At 42.5% G+C, this 17,894-nt stretch overlaps 1 protein-coding gene across 2 annotated transcripts in view; it reads right to left on the reverse strand.

Moving 5' to 3' along the window:
• The window catches only part of shroom2a (shroom family member 2a), a 34,295-nt gene that overhangs the window by 2,302 nt on the left and 14,099 nt on the right, over positions 1 to 17,894 (reverse strand). For both annotated transcript variants that reach the window (XM_062423773.1, XM_062423774.1), the window contains 6 exons: positions 9,780 to 9,902; positions 6,950 to 9,383; positions 6,403 to 6,488; positions 3,028 to 3,627; positions 1,877 to 2,431; positions 35 to 209 (listed from right to left, as the gene is read on the reverse strand). In XM_062423773.1, coding sequence (XP_062279757.1) covers positions 35 to 209; positions 1,877 to 2,431; positions 3,028 to 3,627; positions 6,403 to 6,488; positions 6,950 to 9,383; positions 9,780 to 9,902 — 3,973 coding nt within the window. The remainder of the gene's footprint in view (positions 1 to 34; positions 210 to 1,876; positions 2,432 to 3,027; positions 3,628 to 6,402; positions 6,489 to 6,949; positions 9,384 to 9,779; positions 9,903 to 17,894) is intronic.

A 17,894-nucleotide genomic window follows, 5' to 3' on the forward strand; every position in this document is an offset into this window, starting at 1 on the left:
TAAAGATGGATAGTGGGTTCTAGCTGCATGTTACCTTCTTGTTGGCCAAATCAATGTCCAGTTCGTCTTCAGAGTCCTTCTCCTCCTCCTGCTCCTGCTCCTGCATGTCCTTCATCTTGATGAGGAGCTCAGCTTTGGGAGCAGATGTACTGTAATATGTAGAGCTGGTTACCATGGTGACGGCAGCCGCCATGCTGTCCTCCTTTTCCCTGAGATACAAATAACAAACAATGTTTCTCTACAAACAATGATCAAGTGTAAACTCTTGTTAAAACAAATACTGGACCTCATTCAAGACTCACTTATGACTGATTTCAGAGAACTTGTTGAATTCAGTAATTTTCTCTTAAGAATTCAGAGATTTTTCACCAATGATCTTGGCCTTTTGACTGAATCATGCAGAGATGGTCTGCCTTTCTCCACAGTGAATCAAAAAAATGTTTCCCCTTAAAATGGTCTTCATCTGGTTGAATTTGGAGTTTAATGTGTTACCAATATCAACTAAAATAAAGTTACTCAAATAGATCTCATGTTAAACTAAAATCCTGTTCACCAAATCATCATAATAGTGTTCTTAGAGTTTAATTTCTTATTTCTTTTCCTTTTATTGGCATATTTATGGCAGCTTATACGGTTCATCAGTTGTTCGAAACATTTTCTAACAGTTGCCTCTGGATCTGTTCAAGTGAACGTCTGTTCAACCAGCAGTGTAACATCACCTACTGTAAAATATTCTCCAATCATGTCTCTTTTGCCTCCTCCCATCTAACTCATTGACCACTTTGCTTTAGCCAGATGTTTCTTATTATCTAACTTCATGTCAAACCATTCCCTCTTTGAGCTGATCTGATGGCACTTTGCTTGCAGCTCTTTTAATAGTTTTGGGGTCCCATCATATGAATACTGACACAGCTAAATTTGTTATGTATCTGTCTGCTGATTTCAAACAGCAGAACTTGAAGCTCCACATTGTGATTCTTTTGTTTTTTTTGACTCTTGGGTAACATTTCCGTATGTGATCAAATATTGTGAACGTGCACCTGCTCATGAACAGGTGGCAAGTTTAAACAAGTTAAACTTGAAAAGTTTGATGAATCAAACTTGGACCACACAGTCTCGCAGTAAAAGGCTCTGTATGACCAATCACAATGTTTGTTTGCAATAACTTCTGGGTAAGAAAAACCCCTGCGTCATGTACATACAATTTAAAGGCGTGGAGCAAAAAAAAAAGAAAAAGTATATAATATAGGTAAGTATAAGCAGTAACTAATAAAAGTGATTAAAAGTAAGCGCAAATAAGTATGAATGAGTACAGCAGTGGTAAGGCGGCTTTCCACTATGACAAAGGCAGCCACCAGTTAGTCTGAGCGGCGGTGAGATGTCGCTGTTGGGTAGATTTAGTTTATAAGACGCCTGCAAAGCAACACAGTACATTAAATAAGCTAAGCAGGAATGTCAGATAGGTCGGACTACTCTGTTTAACCACATATCTTACAGTTAAATTTTACAGTTACGGCTGAAAATGACTGACGGCTGCCATTTGCCTAGCTGGTAATGACTATTATTAGTGTGACGTCACAGTAATTCAGTCTATAACTTTTTCCAGGATGACCCAAACAGATGTGCAATTCATGCATATGAATTAGTTTCACCTCATATCTCCAACACACATAGTTGAATACATGTTAAGTGTTTTTTCCAGGAGTGAATTTAGTTTATACATGACAGTAAATAGACTCTAAAAGACCCAACAAGGTGAGGAAATGTAAATATTAAATGTGTCTTCAACAATGTCATCAAAATGTTAACACCTCTTATAAATCACTCTTCACTGACCCTCTTGGGTCTAGTATAGAAGCTAAAGATAGAGGCTGACCTTTCCTCAGCAGACCGAGTGGCGGTCTGTTTTACTGGCACCTTCCTGCGATGGTGAGATTCTTCCAGCAGCTGCCCCCCCTGAGGGAAGATGCCCTCCATCAAGTCCATAGTGGTCTTCATCTTGCTCTGGTCCAGAATATCAGCGAGTGACTTATCCTTCCCCATGATGTCCCTGGCCAGCACCTCTCTCTTCTGGTCCTCAGACAGTCCTGTGGTTACGCCTCCTCTGTTGCCGCCGGGCTCCTCTGTGGGCTGCGGTGGCTGCTGACTGTTGGAGGTGTTGTGCTCTCTAACAGTGGTCATGTACGGGTCTCTCGGGGGCTTCAGGTCTGTCTGAGCAGCCGTCGTGCCGTCGGGGTCTCTCTGCCGAGTGAAAGCGCTGCTACCCAGGCTGCCGAGCGTGGTTACATCAGGACTCTCAGCTTCAGCAACGGGGGAGTCGGTGTGCCGCAAAAATGGACAATTCTCCTTCTCTGTGACTCCCTCTGAGTGCACAATCCTGACTGGTACTTTCTTCACTGCAGTATTCTGGTTTTCTATCACATGTTCCATCCTGAAATTTGAGTGAAAGACAGAAAACAATCTTATAGAAAGACTCTCCTTGAATCTTCCTGTGAAAAGGAGGAGCAAAACTCTTTTTTAGCTGTTATTCCAGCCATATGCTGATTTAAAGTTTCATTGTGTGATGGCAACTGAGATTTTTTCCATGCCCAGTATTGCTGGAATATCCAAGACTCCTGGACTCCTCCCACTACTCTGGTTTCTGCTAGCTGTAATAATCGGTCTGTACAGTCATAAATTCCCTACAGATGATATCAATTAGTTGTTGAATCAAGAAGATGAACAAACAGCTTTAAAAGAGTGGCTTTAGACTACATTTGACATTTTCTGCATTGGGCTGAATTGTGCCTTAACCGCCTGTGGCTTTTATAGAAATGCGGAGAATCCCTCTAATTCACTGCGGCTTGATAGCACTCACATGTTGACTCTCAATAAGCTCCTTTGTACATGTAGCATAAAAGACACAATGAGTAGAAGTTCTGACTACACTGAGAAGTGGTTTAACACTCACAGCAATGTTTGCACTGGTGTGGCTGCTGAATGAAAACTCTCATTTTCTTTCTGAGGAGGTGAAAAAGTGAAGATTACCTGTTTGAGTCTTCATCCTGAAGAGAGACAGGAGGCTTGTCGCTGAGTCTCTGGGGGGAAAACTGGGGCGATGGAGAGCGCTGCCCCTCCATGGTCACCGGCCCTGAAGGTCTGTAGGAGGAAGCCGGGGGAGAGGAGGCAGGCTGAGGATTGGATGTTGACAGCTGATGCACTGCCCCTTGTCCTTTGTCCACTAGTCCTTTGCCGTGCTCAGAGTCTCCCTTTGGAGAGTGGGAGGGGACGAAGGCGGTGTTAGGATCACTGTTGGGAGAGCGGTGGGTGAAGATTTCACTCTGGGAACTGGTGAAGGACTCTAGGGAGTCTGGGCATCTGGGTGGGGGAGGCTTCTCCAGCACAGGGGGCTTCCTCCTCGATCCAGACGGCGGCTCGGTGTGGTTGTGGTTCTCAGGCTGAGGCAGGGCAGACTCTGGGACACTGTGAGAGATAGATGTGGGTCTGTGGTTCACAGTGGCTGGAGCAGCTCTATGTCTGCAGTCAGAGTTGGTTCCTGTCATGGGCGGAGGGGGTGGCGCTGAGTAACGCTCAAACTCCACAGGCTTTTCTCTCACTTTACAGTCAGCGGGCCCTCTGTCAGAGAACCTGAGGAACACAATAGAAAGCTTTTAATTACACGATGAGGCAGCGCGGACTATCATCTGCAGCTCAATCAAATAATACACTGTGGCAGAGGCCTTGTTCATCTCTCCAGCAGCCACTATGATTACGACTGTGCCAGCATGACAAGACACATGTCTCTCTCTCTCTCTCTCTCTCTCTCTCTCCCTCTCTCTCTCTCCCTCCCTCTTGTGCAAGGCTCCTCCCTGGTAACTGTTCAGCTGGCAGTCTGAAGAAGCATATTTCAGTTCCCACAAGTCTGCATAGAGGAATAAATAATCTTCCAGTGCAAGTCCGAAGCAAGACCGAATCATTTTTTCCTGCCTGATTCGCATTTACAGTTTTAACTCTTTGTAGGTAAAGTCAGACATTACTGGAAGTCTGATGGTGAACTAAAGGAGTTAAAAACAATGTTGTGCCTCCTTAAGCATTAATTTCACCTTACGACACAGTGGCATGCTGTCATTAACTGAACCACCTAGACTGTTAATGGTAAAGGCATGCAGACCTGCTTCAGCCTGGTTTCATGCACACAGATTACATTTCCATGCACGCGAGTCCCCCGAAACAAATTCAATTAGGAGCACTCTGAGAACATTAAGGCAAAATTGTATTGATCCTGTAGTCACAAGATACAGCGTGGTGGCTCGTGGACAGACAGACGCCATCGTTCAAACCTCTCAAGTCTTACAAGCTGCGACAAGTTCATGTTCCTACTCACCCTGAGTGAAGCTTTAACCCTGTCGTCTCCATAGAGCAGAAGTAAAAGTGAGCGTGCCGTCTGTCTGCTGCTTTCTCTGTGACAGATGCCACCTGTTGGGATCTCTTTACGCCTGTATCAGTAACAATATCTGGGTGGAGCATGTCTCACTAAGCTCATCTCCCAGGCTTTTCAATAACAATAACATCCGCTACGCTGTTGTTGTAATGCAAACGCAGAGTGTCATATGGTGGGGCTCATACAATAAGATTGCTCAAGACGAGATACTCTACACCCGTCAATGAGTCTCACCTGTGGGAAGTTAGATAGTGCAAAAAGCATCCTGAATAACTGGTTGCAAATCCATGAAGTCATCTTGACCATGTCACTGTTACAGACTCCATGAGTCACAAAAAACTGGAGTAACAGGGAATCATGGTTTTGGAATTTTCAAAACGCTGGCACCAGGAAATAATTCCTCACAATGTGTAGATCAGATAATACCTTCATTACCTTGAGTATAAATCACTCCCCAAGGGGAACCACAGGAATTAAGTGTTACACTTTCATAAAAGTTGGTGGAATTAAAAAAGAATGGTCGTTGAAGTTGAAGCAGCAGAGGCCGAGATATCCCGACTTTAAGTCTATAATTTGGGTCAAGCTCCAAAAAAAACCATACATCTCCCATAATGCAAATTTTATGTCTCACACCTGGGCCGAAATATTCATGAAGTGAGTAAACTGAACTTCATGTGTAACAGGGGTGGATTGGATTGAAGCTGTGAGTTTGGATGCAGTTGGCTGAATGGTGGAAAAATGATAAATAGATTTACATACATAAGAGAGGTGGACAGGCACAACAGGCGACTCAAGAATCTAACATTAAACAATTATATTTCACTGTTTTCCTGAGACAGGAGTTAATGAAGGATCATTAACAGATCACATGAAAACATGAACACTTCACCCGGCCCACAAAACAAACAGTTACTAAGGAGGCAGGTTTGATCCACTTTAACAATAACTACAAAAAATAAATGTTCTCATAAAAGTTATGATAGTAAGTTAGTCTGCCTTTAGCTGGTTAGACCCACGACCTTGCATTTAATTGTTTGCAAAAAAAGAGTCTGCAGAAATGCTAGCAGCTCTGTGAGGTTGTATCTAGGCACAGCAGTGCTTTGAGCAAAATGCTAATGTCAGCATGCTAACACGCTCATAATGACAATTAGCCCTAAACTAATACTTTAATGAGGGGAAATTTTTGTTTGTTTGTTTTTTACTTTTACTGTGTAAAGCACTTTGTGTTACATTATGTATGAAAAGTGCAATACAAATAAAGTTTGATTGATTGAAGTTTGATTGATAGTGGCAGAGATATATCAATCTTGACAAAAGTGGTGGACTTGCCGACCCACATTACCATAAAATTCCAATTGTGCAAAGGAACAGATTTTATTGACGATAATTTCATGCCTTCGGGCTGGCCCTCTGAACCAGGCTCCCCATTACACTCTGGTAGCGGGCTGAAGAAACACTTCCTCACTGTCACAGACATGGTCAGATGCCTCGCCTACAGAAGTAAGCCTCCACTAAACGACACAAAGCGCAGCCAGAGAGACGGCTTATGTTGTCACAGCTGCGCCAAGGCAGTGCCACTGGTATGCCTTGACAGATAATAAAGACTTCACTGTTCTTCTACAAACTTACTGCCCTCCACGACTGATCATGAGCAGAAACACACTAAGATATCACACTAAACATGTTGACAGAATAATGAAGACAAGAGCAAAAGCAAAATTATTAAAAATAAAGGTCAAATACAATACTCTTCATTGTAGTACTAGCAATTAGTTTCAGTTGATGACACATAATATCAGTTTACTACACCAGGGATTACTCAAGATGACTCAAAAACCAATCCCCAAACCAAATGCAACACTGCATCATTAAAACTTTATTGTGTTACTCAAAAAGGTTATAATGGTACTTTATTGTGGACACAAAGAGTTTCCCACTGCAACAGATGTGCTGACAAGTTACACCAAATGAGATTTACTCACCCTGTGGCTGTGTTGAGTGGCTCAGCAAGTTTACTTTCCGCCTGGGAATATTCTGTCTCAGACGTTACTGCAGGAACTGGAATCTTCTGTAAATAAAATAGAACAAACACATCCTCCGTTATGCAAGAACATCTACAAATGTACAGAAAAGAGGCTTCTAACTCATTCAAGTGGCTAAAACTCTTGTCTTTTGTTAATTACTCTACAACCTATGTTGCAGCTTCCTGGTTTTCAAGAAAATCAGTGGGTTGTTGCCCCTGTCCTCCTTAAGCTGGGGTGTGTCATCATGAACAAACATGGATTAATATTTGACTTGGCTTTTTCCATTGTTCGTTTCACTTCATCCAGTGTGCTTGTCTTAACAAGATGTAAAGCCACCTTGAGGGTTTGACACAATTACAAACTGTAAGTGACTAAAACCAAGTTATAGTAAGACACCTAATCTCACTTGTCCACGAAAATGTCAGATAAAATGGGAAAGTTTCAAATGTGAAAGGGTAACGTGCTAATCAGTTTCGATCATTATAAATCAGACTTTGTCCCTCACCTGCCCGTAGATGTCAGCTGAAGGAGAGGATTGGGATCTCTCATGGAAACAGACGGTTTTGGTTCTCTCCTCCGGTCCTGGATCCAGGATGTTATCAGCTGACCGGTACCGTCCTGATGCTTTTGTCTCTGGAGGTTTCTTCTGTATATTCCACCTCGCCTCGTACTCAGCAAAGGTGCCAAGTCTCTCCTGGTCCAGAACATACTGTTTCTGTGCAGAGTATGGGACTCCCTGGAGCTCCTCAGAGTATTCTCTGCTCCTGATCCCTTTCAGCATGTGCTCTGTTTCACTGTTGGAGGCGAGACCTCGGCCCTTGGCCTCAGCTGTGTTCTCAGTATAGCTGTGAGGGGGCATGTGATTGGGGAATGTTGGTTTCCCGTCTTTAAAGAGCTTTTGTTGCTCAAGTGAGGGGCTTGTATTTTCTTTGTGAGGGAAATCTTCTTTTACCCCGACTTCATGGATTTTGTCTGGTTCAGAGAAGGACCTCACCTTCTTTTCTGCTTGAAAACGCTTTCGGCCACCAATGCGAGTTACCTGACTGCCTGCAGGCCCTGATTTACTCATTACAGACTCTGACACAGTTGGTAGAGGGGTGATATCTTTCCGGGCCAGAGCTGAGGAAGGGTAGTTAGGTAAGGCCTCAGCCACAGGGTGCTCCAGCAACACAGGCTCCAGGTCTTTCCTCCTGAAAGAAGTAGCCTTGAGCACCCTCGCTTGTGCCTCCTTCAGATTATCCTTGTAGGTGTTGGTGAAGGGACTATCTGCAGAGGTCGGGATGGTGCTTTCAGTCGACTTCCAGGCATCCCTATCTTCTTCAGTCTCACCCTCAGTACCGGGGAGGGTAGCATCACTTTTACTTTTCTGCAGATTGGCTCTTCTCATCTGGATTTCGCTCCTTAATGTCGTGGCAAAACGTTCACTACGTCTCAACTGCTTGCTTTCGAGGGACTCGTTGGAGCCTCTTGATTTCTCATCTTGACCTGCAGCATCCATGGACAGAGAGTGGAGCATGGGGGTTGCCTGGGGGCAGATCTTGCTGCTCCCTTGGCTATGGTGTCTGATGTCTTGTGGTGCTTCTCTGTGTTGCAGTGGCAGAGACCTCCGTTGTTCAGACTGTCTGCTGGGGGGATAACTCATGTACTGAGTTTCTGCAGTTTGTGAGTTGTGTCCTCTCTGGTTTCCTCTATCATCAGGACCGGCTTTAGATACAGAGGTTTCTATTACAGTAGTAACTTGGTGCTTGCTGTATCCATTACTGTCTCTACTATGCGAGGAGTGTTGCTGCTGTTGATGTTGGGGCAGATTATACTTGGCTTTGGTGACTGTCTGTGAGTTCCACTCATTTCCAGTCTGTGCCAGGTCTACACCTGTGGCACTTTTCCTGTCCTCTGGTTTTCCTGATGTCTGGGGGCTTGGCTGAGTGGGCTGGCATGTAGTGACACAGTAGTATCGGCTTTGCCCACTGCTGCTGTCAGTGCTTTGATCAGTAGCAGCGGTAGCTAGGGAGGTGCTTAGGTTCCTTCTCTGGTTCTGACTAAAGTGTTGTGCAGAACCGTTAGTAGGCAGTTCCTGCATGCTACAAGCATAGCCACCTATGTTCTGTGGCTTTGGTACGGATGTAGCCCAGGGTTGTGGATAAAAAGTGCTTTTGTCACTATGGTGTCTTTGATGGTAGGGCTGGCCTTGCCGAACGTCACAGCTGGACAGGGAGTACTGCTTGTTTGAGTTGAACTGGTTGTGGTTGGATTTGTCAGATGAAGTGTAAAAACTGTCATTTTTCGGGGATAGGTTGTGGCTGCGGCAATTTTCATTGGAGACCTTAGAGGGGATGTGTGAATTAGGTCCTTCAGGGTGAGCTATAATGAGCCCTCTTTCATGTACCTTGGTTGCAGCAAAACTGTCACTGCGTGCAGGTGGGAGAGGAGGGGGAGGAGATGGGGACGCGGTCTTCTTTTTTTCAGGAACATGCCAAACAGGACCACAGCTGGTCCTACTTGAAGTGGAATGGCGGGAGCCGGCCTGGTCATCAGTCTGTGGACCCTCGCAGCCTCCTGGCATCTGAAAGTAGGTGAGCCTATCGTCCTGTTTGACTCCCTCAATCAAACTCTGGCTGTTTCTGCCGTTGTTGTGCTTTCCTCCTGCATCCCACTGATTGACTTTATAGAGCATGTTCTCTGTTGAGGCAGCGTTGCTCTTTGAGAGGGTGTAGTCTGGTGTGCCAGAGCTGGTGGAGAAGGAACTGTAGGCGGAGTCTCGCTTCCCTCCTCCAAGGTGCTCCATACTGTTGTTGGACTTGGCAGGTGACAGCTGACCGGCAGGGTACGGGTGTGATACATGTTCTAGGCTGTCCATGCTGCCAAGAGAGCTGAACTGGTCAGACACTCTGCGCAGGTTTGTTTGCTCCCAGCCAGAGGAGAGATCAGTTGAAGATGAGCTGGAGGTTAAAGCAAAGGGACAAAGTGTGAAAATACAAACAAAAAACAGTTTTTCTTAAACAAAAGGTAGACTGCTGTTTTAAAGATTGCTGTGGTTTATCAAGTCATGAATTATGGGCTATCATTCTGCTGAGTTTCATGAATCCACTTCTTGCAATTTATGATTCTATTTTTATAAACGAGCCAATGTTGAGAAGGTGTTGCCATCTCATTATTCTTTAGCTTACAAGAAAACGAGAATGGATTTTTAGGGAAAGGATTATGTTGTAGAATGACAACTCAAGAACATTTTAATTTAAAGGCCCTGTGAGCATAATAATAAGAAACTGTTCATTAAAAGAGCTTGATATCTAACACTGAAAGCCAAGAAGAGAACTTTAAGATCCCGGAGTTACCTTGCATCATATCTGGTGTGCCAGGCTGGTGTGGGTGGAGACTGTGTTTTGGCAGTCTCTGATTGGCTTTCGTTGAACTTGGTAGAGTGCCAGGAGTGAGGCCTGCTTATGGGTTCATTCCGCCTGCAGAGAGGGCAAAAGACACAGAGTGGATTAGAGACCAACCCCTTATGGAAAACATCATGTGCTTCCACATATGAATCTCTGCAACTGAGAGTTGGTGCTTGTTCGTAAACCTACTGCACGTCCATCAAGACAGTGATGTCACATATCAAATAAAAACTTTTAAAAACTTAATTTGCTTCTCTTCTTCATCACAAACGTACAGTTGTTAATTATGCATATGAACATACCCTTTAAAGCGGTTCTTTCTGTAATGCATGTCAGGAAACGGTAAAGAGTTACAACATTTCACCATAAAATGAACACAATTTAAATTCCTTATCAATACAAACACAAAACTTGAATATACATGTCATGGACAGACATTGTGTTACATGCTGTACACATGGAAGAGATCTCATTTATCTAATGAAGTGAACCACAAGACACTCTGAACAGGCATGCTGCGGAGGGCAGGTAATAAACCACAGGAGAAGGATAGTGAGAGGAATGAATGATATCGTCACTTGACAAATGATTAATATGACTATGGGCACAGTAGGGAAGGGAGGAAAGGAAAGATAGGGGATAGACACTACTGATTACGATGAAACCACAGAACCGTACCTCATGGAACTTCGCAAAATCTTCGTAAGAAAGCTTCTGGCCACATGCACGTCATTCTCTGAGGGCATTTTCTGACCTACAATATCCACCATTTTCATATTCCTAGGCAGCAGGGGGAGGAACAAACACACTAAGAGCTCACCCACAATACACTGGACTCAGTTGATAACAGACAAACACCACCAACTGTTACATTTAGACGTAGTCTGTGCCGACTTTTGAAGGTTGTGCTTCACTACGACATTGCGGAAAAGTGAGTGCGTTGGTTGCAAGAGGTCACTAGAACAAAGGTTCCCTAAATTTCCAATCCAGCTAAGTCTCAACAGACTGCTTCTAATTCACTAGACAGTAATGTGTAGTCTACAGGACTGTAAATGGCTGTTGATGAATGGTGTTATAGCTCCCTCTCCTGGACAAAGTACTACATGTTCATGCTGTCACATAGTTTTGAGTTTCATGCAGTAATATGGAAACTCCCCATATGATGGACCTGCATCACAGCTGACGACACCAGTGAAACACACACAGTTTTACTTGTCTCTCATCAGGCTCATTATTTGAAAAGGACATTGCTGAGGTGAGCTGGTTGTGCTCAGACTTTGCCATATGGTCCCAAGGGGAACACAAGCTCAGCATGGGGTGGGGGTGGGGGGCTTAGAGAATAGAGAATCTCTTACACAATCAGATCAGCCACCTCACCCCTCAATCCAAGCTGTCGTCTGCCCCCCAGACAGCAATTCGATCCTCGATGAGATGAGGTCCAAACCTGTCAGTGTTTGACATGAACAAGGGACTTTGGTAGCACTCTGTAGTTACAGCTGAAGCCATATTCATTATGTAGTTTTGTGTGTATGATTTTAAAATGATTACAAAGGTAATTTCACTGCTTGTATGAAATATGCCACCAAACTAATTCAAGGCCAGTGTTTAAAATGAGTTTATATTATGATTTTTATGCATCAGCTCCTAAACTCTTTTAGCCGCAGGTAACTAGATTTACTGAGAGGGGACCGTGAAACATTGGTGTTATAATGGTCAAGAATTTTAGACAAAGATTTCACTCTCATTGGACTCAGGATGGCCCTACAAAGTCCGGAGGTCAAGAGGTCCTGCCCCCTCAGTCACCTTGTCTAAAGGCTTTCAATGATCTGATGACAAGAGGTCCGAACAACAGCTTCCTTCAGATCGAGACTTATCCCTTAAAACTAACTGCTGGGTGAAATGAGTGACTCTTATATTTAAACTCATTTAATAGATTTTTTTTTAGAGTTTTTAGATGGAGAGATTTGGTTAATCTCAATAAAGTGGGACACTTCTAGGAAAAAATGAATTGTGGATTAGAGTTAAGGCCTATTTAGAGGACAAAGAAAAGCCAACATGAAGCTCAGTCTTCCTTGTCTCCTCAGAGTCCATGTTTCTGGGGCACTAGGAGCTAGCCACACATGGCGCCTGCTATTGGTATGCAAATGAAGCTGGTTTTATTAGGCCTATCGTCAGGGCTACAGCTGGGCCGGCACAGATATGCTCTGAAAGTGAATCAGTTGGCTGGAATGGGGGCGGGGGAGAGACTGTTTTCAGGGTGATCGGTTTGGAGCCCCATCTCACTTGTGTCCGGTACCAAAGAGTCCACATTCAAAAATAAACAGCTCACAGATGCATACTAAAACCAAACAGAGAACATGTTACACTTCCAGACAAACTCATCACCTATTGTGGTTAATGATATCTTACAGCTGAAGAACATTCACAGATAATTTGGCTTTAACTATTAACCCTTTTCTCTCAAAGATTAATTTGCATTCGGTTTTGAAAAGCTAAGTCTATCTGATCATGGCTTAACCTAAATGATGCATGACCTCAAGCTGAATGATGAGACAAAAACAATAAAAGCAATAACAGAGTATTAGGGTCATAAACCCGAGCACCGGAAACCCCAATATGTTAAAGACAAAAAGCTACAGGTACAACGGCCTTCAAAACCACAAAAAGTAAATAAAACAAAGTTAATTTCGACTCACCAAACATCTGGATGAAGGAATTCAAAATGGACACAAAGAAGAATATGTGAAATCCGAAAGACCTACACAATAATATCAGACTGGAGCTCAGTTTGGACAACAAAGTGAGACCAGTTGTACCCGTGTGCTGGTCAGGCACCACATTCCACAGACACTTCAGAGACAGGCCAAAATAAAGAGACGTGCACAGATCTGAACATCATCGCTTCACTCCACCACTCATCCACCACCTGCTAAAACACACCAACTCACAAACACAGAATTCAACCCACAATGAGCATGACTAAAACTAACTTCTCCTGGCGGAATTAGTTTGAACAGTGGGGAGATTTCCTTCAGGATTACTGGGGTTTTACCCCTGAAAGGGGGGTGGATGAGTGTACAGAGAAGGAGGAGGGCCATTGTCACAGCCAGTCCCCTTGGAGTATTCTCGTACCTTGCCTCGTCTTATTGGCTCTAAGGGGCTAATATGCTAATGATGGGATGAAATGCCGGACTCTTCTCTTCCCATCTCCCCTGTTGTGAGGCAGACATGCATTTCTCCCATTACTATGGCAACAGGTTGATCTCTAGGGTGCGAGGGCACCCTGTTTCCCGAAAGCCTCGGGTAATGAGCAATGCAACAATGCCAGAGAAAGGGAAGTAAATAACATATGACAGATACCACTCAGTATTGAAAAGCACTGACTCCTGAACATTTTGTTATGATTCTGTTATTAGATTTTAGTTTTAGTTAGTTCTGCTTGTTAATCTGCTTTACACGAATACATGAACTGGTAAATATTTAACATTTATATTTAAATTGTTTCTCTGAGGTTAAACTGCCACACTAACATTTTTTAATTTATTATGGCACCATACTTAATTACACTATTTCTGATTAATAGACAGTATGTTATAGGTCATTCATTCACTACTTTCTAATTGTAGTGTTATTTTATTGAGCAAAAATGTTGCTATGTATAATGCTGATGTGTACTAAAATGGATCCATTTATTGATTGATACATTTTTTACAAGGACAATGCACTTTAATAACCATTACTGAAAATCTAAATGTGTGCCGGCTAATTTTCACTCCTTTGGCACGATGCTTTGAAAATAAATTGATAACTTAAATACATTTTAAAAATAGAATTAACAGGCTATATCTCCCTATAGCAGATTAATTCTGTTCATTTGATAAATATTACATGAAATGTATATAAAAATATCTCTAAATAAACATTTCTTTCAAACCTGCTTTAAAGATGTTCTTTTGTTATCAACAAAGCTGAAGATTTGAGGGGTACAGGCTGGTTGTTCTGTCCAAATCCTCGGCTGACTTCTTGAAAATGGTTTTTGATACTGTCCTCTTCTGGACTTAAATGCTCTCATACAACTAATCATATTTAATAGGATCTGTTTCTGTATAGGAAATTATTTACAATGCAAGTGCAGAAGCAGAAACAAGTGCTCCAATGTGAAAAAATGCAAGTCCTTTCTTATAAAAAATAATCTCACAATTATCCAAACTGTTCTTTTTGGGGTTTTTATTTTATTTGCGAAACTGACTGAGCATCTCCTTTCAACAGGAGGATAGTACAGATAGTTAAAGCTGTCTTAACGTTGGAAAATGACCATCTTACATGGCGTCACAGAGGAAAAATACTCTTTTTTGAGTGATCAACAAGTGTTTCTTATTAAAACGTGCTCTGGCACACCAGCGAGAGGTCTGGTGACAGGCAAGCAGATTAGCAAAGAATGGTTGCAACCTAAAGCTGATAGGACGGCAATAAAATCCACAGTAATCTATTGTGAGGGAAGCAATCAAGCATACAATCCAAATGAGGGTTTTCATTGCGAGGTTCAGCAAAATGCATTATTTTCTGTTTTGTGTTGGGGTTGTTTTTTTTAACAAATGCATCTAATAACACTCATAACACATGAATCTTAAATGTGACCAGGGTGTGACAACAATATGTAGAAATAATTGAGTATTAACTTGTATAACATTTCTATTAAACAAAAGATAAAATTAGGGATAACCGGGATAATAACTTCTCTGTCAAGTAAGTTCACTTCACAAAATATGCAAATAACACATGATAAAGTACAGCATCACTTCCAGTATCACTGTACAGAAACATACGGAGGCTGTATGCACCCAAACCTGGACTTGCAGGTGAGCGGGTGGATTCAGTCGTTGCCTGAGGGTTTGACAAAGACCTTCTTCAGCAGACCCTACAATCAAACCAGTCATGTTTCGGGTGAGAGAGGTGAACCGTGAGCAGCATGTAATGACCAGCACATTCTTGGGATGAGTGGCATACCAGCTGTCAAGTCACTGGGTGCTTGCTCTGACCCACAGAAACACCTGGAAAACCTTTGTCTGAGGCTGAGGCTCTGAAAACCATCACTATAACAAAGTCCGTTGTTGCAGCTCGAGATGCACGGGTCAGAATGTTTATAACTTAAATCAAGCAGCTGGGCTTCTCTGTTAACTAACGCAGCTGAAGAGTAAAAGACAACACAAAGTGAATGAAGCAACGGCAACAGACAGTGTGGGGATTAACTGTACTCACTCACAATGACTTACTGTGGACCGCAATGACTCACAAACCACAAACTATCTCTAAAAGTGTCATGTATAACATAACAGTGGAAGCAAATATGTGCAGAGATGTCAAGGTGTGAGAAATTGTGAGTTAATGTTTATGCAATGACACAATCTGATTGTATTTCCCCAAGTCTTAATTATGTGAGGACTCAATATTTCACATGTTGGACAAGATGAGGGACAGACATTGTAAAAAAAACATCATAAAAAAATGTAGTGACAATGTTAAGACTATTTAGAGCTACACACACACAAAGTCTGGCCCAAAAGGCAAAATGTCACTGTGCAGTTCAAGATAATGACAAAGCAAAAACCTGAAGCTCCTAGAAAAGCTGAATGTTTGAATGTCTTCCAGATTCACGTACATACCTCATCAAATGTTTATCAAGAACTCATATTTCTTCATGTCATGCAACAAAAAGAAAGAAGCAAAGCTCAAAGCGAGTGTATTTTTCTTGGATTGGATTGCATGGTTTAAAAAAAATAATTAAACCCTTCTTCCTGTTAAACTAATGACATCTCTGACTGTCAACTCACCTTGGCGGTGGAACAAACCAAAAAGAATCCGAGGGTTGCAGTAGTTAAGACCGGACTACACTGAAAATCTCTAAACTATGATTTCCTCAGCTGAGACCCAAACAATTTTAAGAAATCTACTTACGACGAGAATTCAGCGCTCGGCATTCCAAACATACTACACGGGCTTATTTAGAAAAACAAAGACCGGTGGATGTAAGCCACTCCACTGCAACCCCCTACCGAACGCTTACACTCTAAGTTAGGCCAATAAGCTTTTCCGGGTATAATTGGATTGTGCACCAAACCTCTGTGCAGGCCTAACTCATCCAAAATAGACACAAACACGTATCGGAGTGTTGGAGACGTCATCTTAATCATCATTTTTTTAGATGCCAAGAACACTGACGTTAGAAACAGAGAAGCAGAGGTTGGCTGATACACTAGACAACTTCTCTTCAAGTGTAAAAGGTCAGCAGATTTTAGCGTCTGTGGTACTTCTGTAACAATGCCAGAAGGGGGAAACCAAATGCCACAATAAACTTCAAGCTTCATGCTGTAAAGTTTAATGATTCTCCATGCAACCGGATGGATGTACTGCAAACTGATTAAGGGCAAGGAAAGGCAGGCCAGACTGTTGTGGTCCTTATGGCGAGTAAAACTACATTCAGTGAACATATTGTAGAAAAAGCTGCTTTGAAAACAAGGCCTGTCCATCTAACAGTGAAATGACTCTTTCAAAGTGAACTTTCAATATGCTACATTTAAACCAAATTACAGTGTTTGGATTTTACAGTTAGCAAACCGTAACAATGCCAATCTGGAGTACATACAGTGCAAATGCGATGTGTTGGTGTGGCACAATTATAGTGTTTGAGTATATGCAGTAGTTAGTGTTGGCAAGCTTTAAACAAATTTTGAATGAAACGTGCAATTAGGCTGCACGGTAGCTCACACCCTGATTTTGTTTGTGAAGTAAGTCTAAAGAATGTTAATGCATTGGTAAAATTTTAGATTTCCAGTGCGGAACGGTTTTGTTGAGGCATGTGCGAAGACGACGAAACACTTTCCCACAGATAACCTCACCTGTGTGTCCCTCTGTGTGACAAGTCACACCCCTTTGCCAAATGACGTTATTCCAACAATCTCACATTAGTCACTGCATGCAAAAAAAACATGACTCGTTAAAATCAAGCTCCTCCCTTCTGCAGTGTGTTCAGAGGCCACACCTGTACACAGGAGCAGGTTCTGACAGCTTCCTGATCCTCTATCGACTATCCAGCATTATCCCTGAGATAAAAAGAAATGCGCAGGCTCACACCAACATGCCCAGGCACAGATGAAGCTACAAACAAACATGAAGGGTAGACATGTGGGTAGATGAGGAATGCTAAACTGTGATACACTTGCAAACCTCAGTGCTCGTTATCTGCGCAACGTGCACACTGCATTGTGGATCAAAACAACACAAAGTGGGACTGGAGTTGAAGCTTTGAGGTTCTGTAATGAACAACTATCACCCGTCTATATTCTAAATCAGACGCAGACTTGTTATTGTGGCCTCGGAAAATGACTGACTGGAGATGCTATTTGAGACATTGAGAACAAAGTGAATTCTTTAACATGAACACGAGGAGTAGGAAGGAACTGAGACTCCCACGGGATCCGAAGCCTGTCTAAAACACAATATGAACAATAAGACTTGTCCTTGTAAGGAAACATCTTTTTTCCATTTACAATCACAATAAGCACACTGAAAAGACAATAACCAGATCCTTCAGTTAGGCCTCCTGCTCTTCTGTAGTTTAATCTACCCGGTATTAACTCTGTGTTAACACACACCTTGTTTCAAGGGGGAAAACAAGTGTTGCAACCACAGCATCACATGAAAAGAGACACTTCTCCAGGCAAGTAAGAAGCCATGATACATGATTTACTAATATCAGTACTTTTAGTGGGTTATTTTTCAGTTGATTTGCTTCTTATTTCTCTTTTGACATCAATCATATGATCAGACACGAAAAACTTGCAGCAGAATATTTGATTAACTGGTAACTCAGAAGAAGCTGAGCGAGTTTTTGAGTGCTTGCCTCTCTTTTGTCTTCCTTCCAGTTGACGTTAACTAATGTGTCGTAGCAGCTAGCAGAGCAGTATCACATCTGAGGTGGCAAACACTTTTACATTTCAAAAGAATGCAGCTGAGGCAGCTTCATTAATTCATGCCCACTTCTGAGCAAACCAATAAAAAGCGAAG

Source organism: Scomber scombrus, chromosome 8, assembly GCF_963691925.1.
Source record: "Scomber scombrus chromosome 8, fScoSco1.1, whole genome shotgun sequence".
Lineage (NCBI taxonomy): Eukaryota > Metazoa > Chordata > Actinopteri > Scombriformes > Scombridae > Scomber > Scomber scombrus.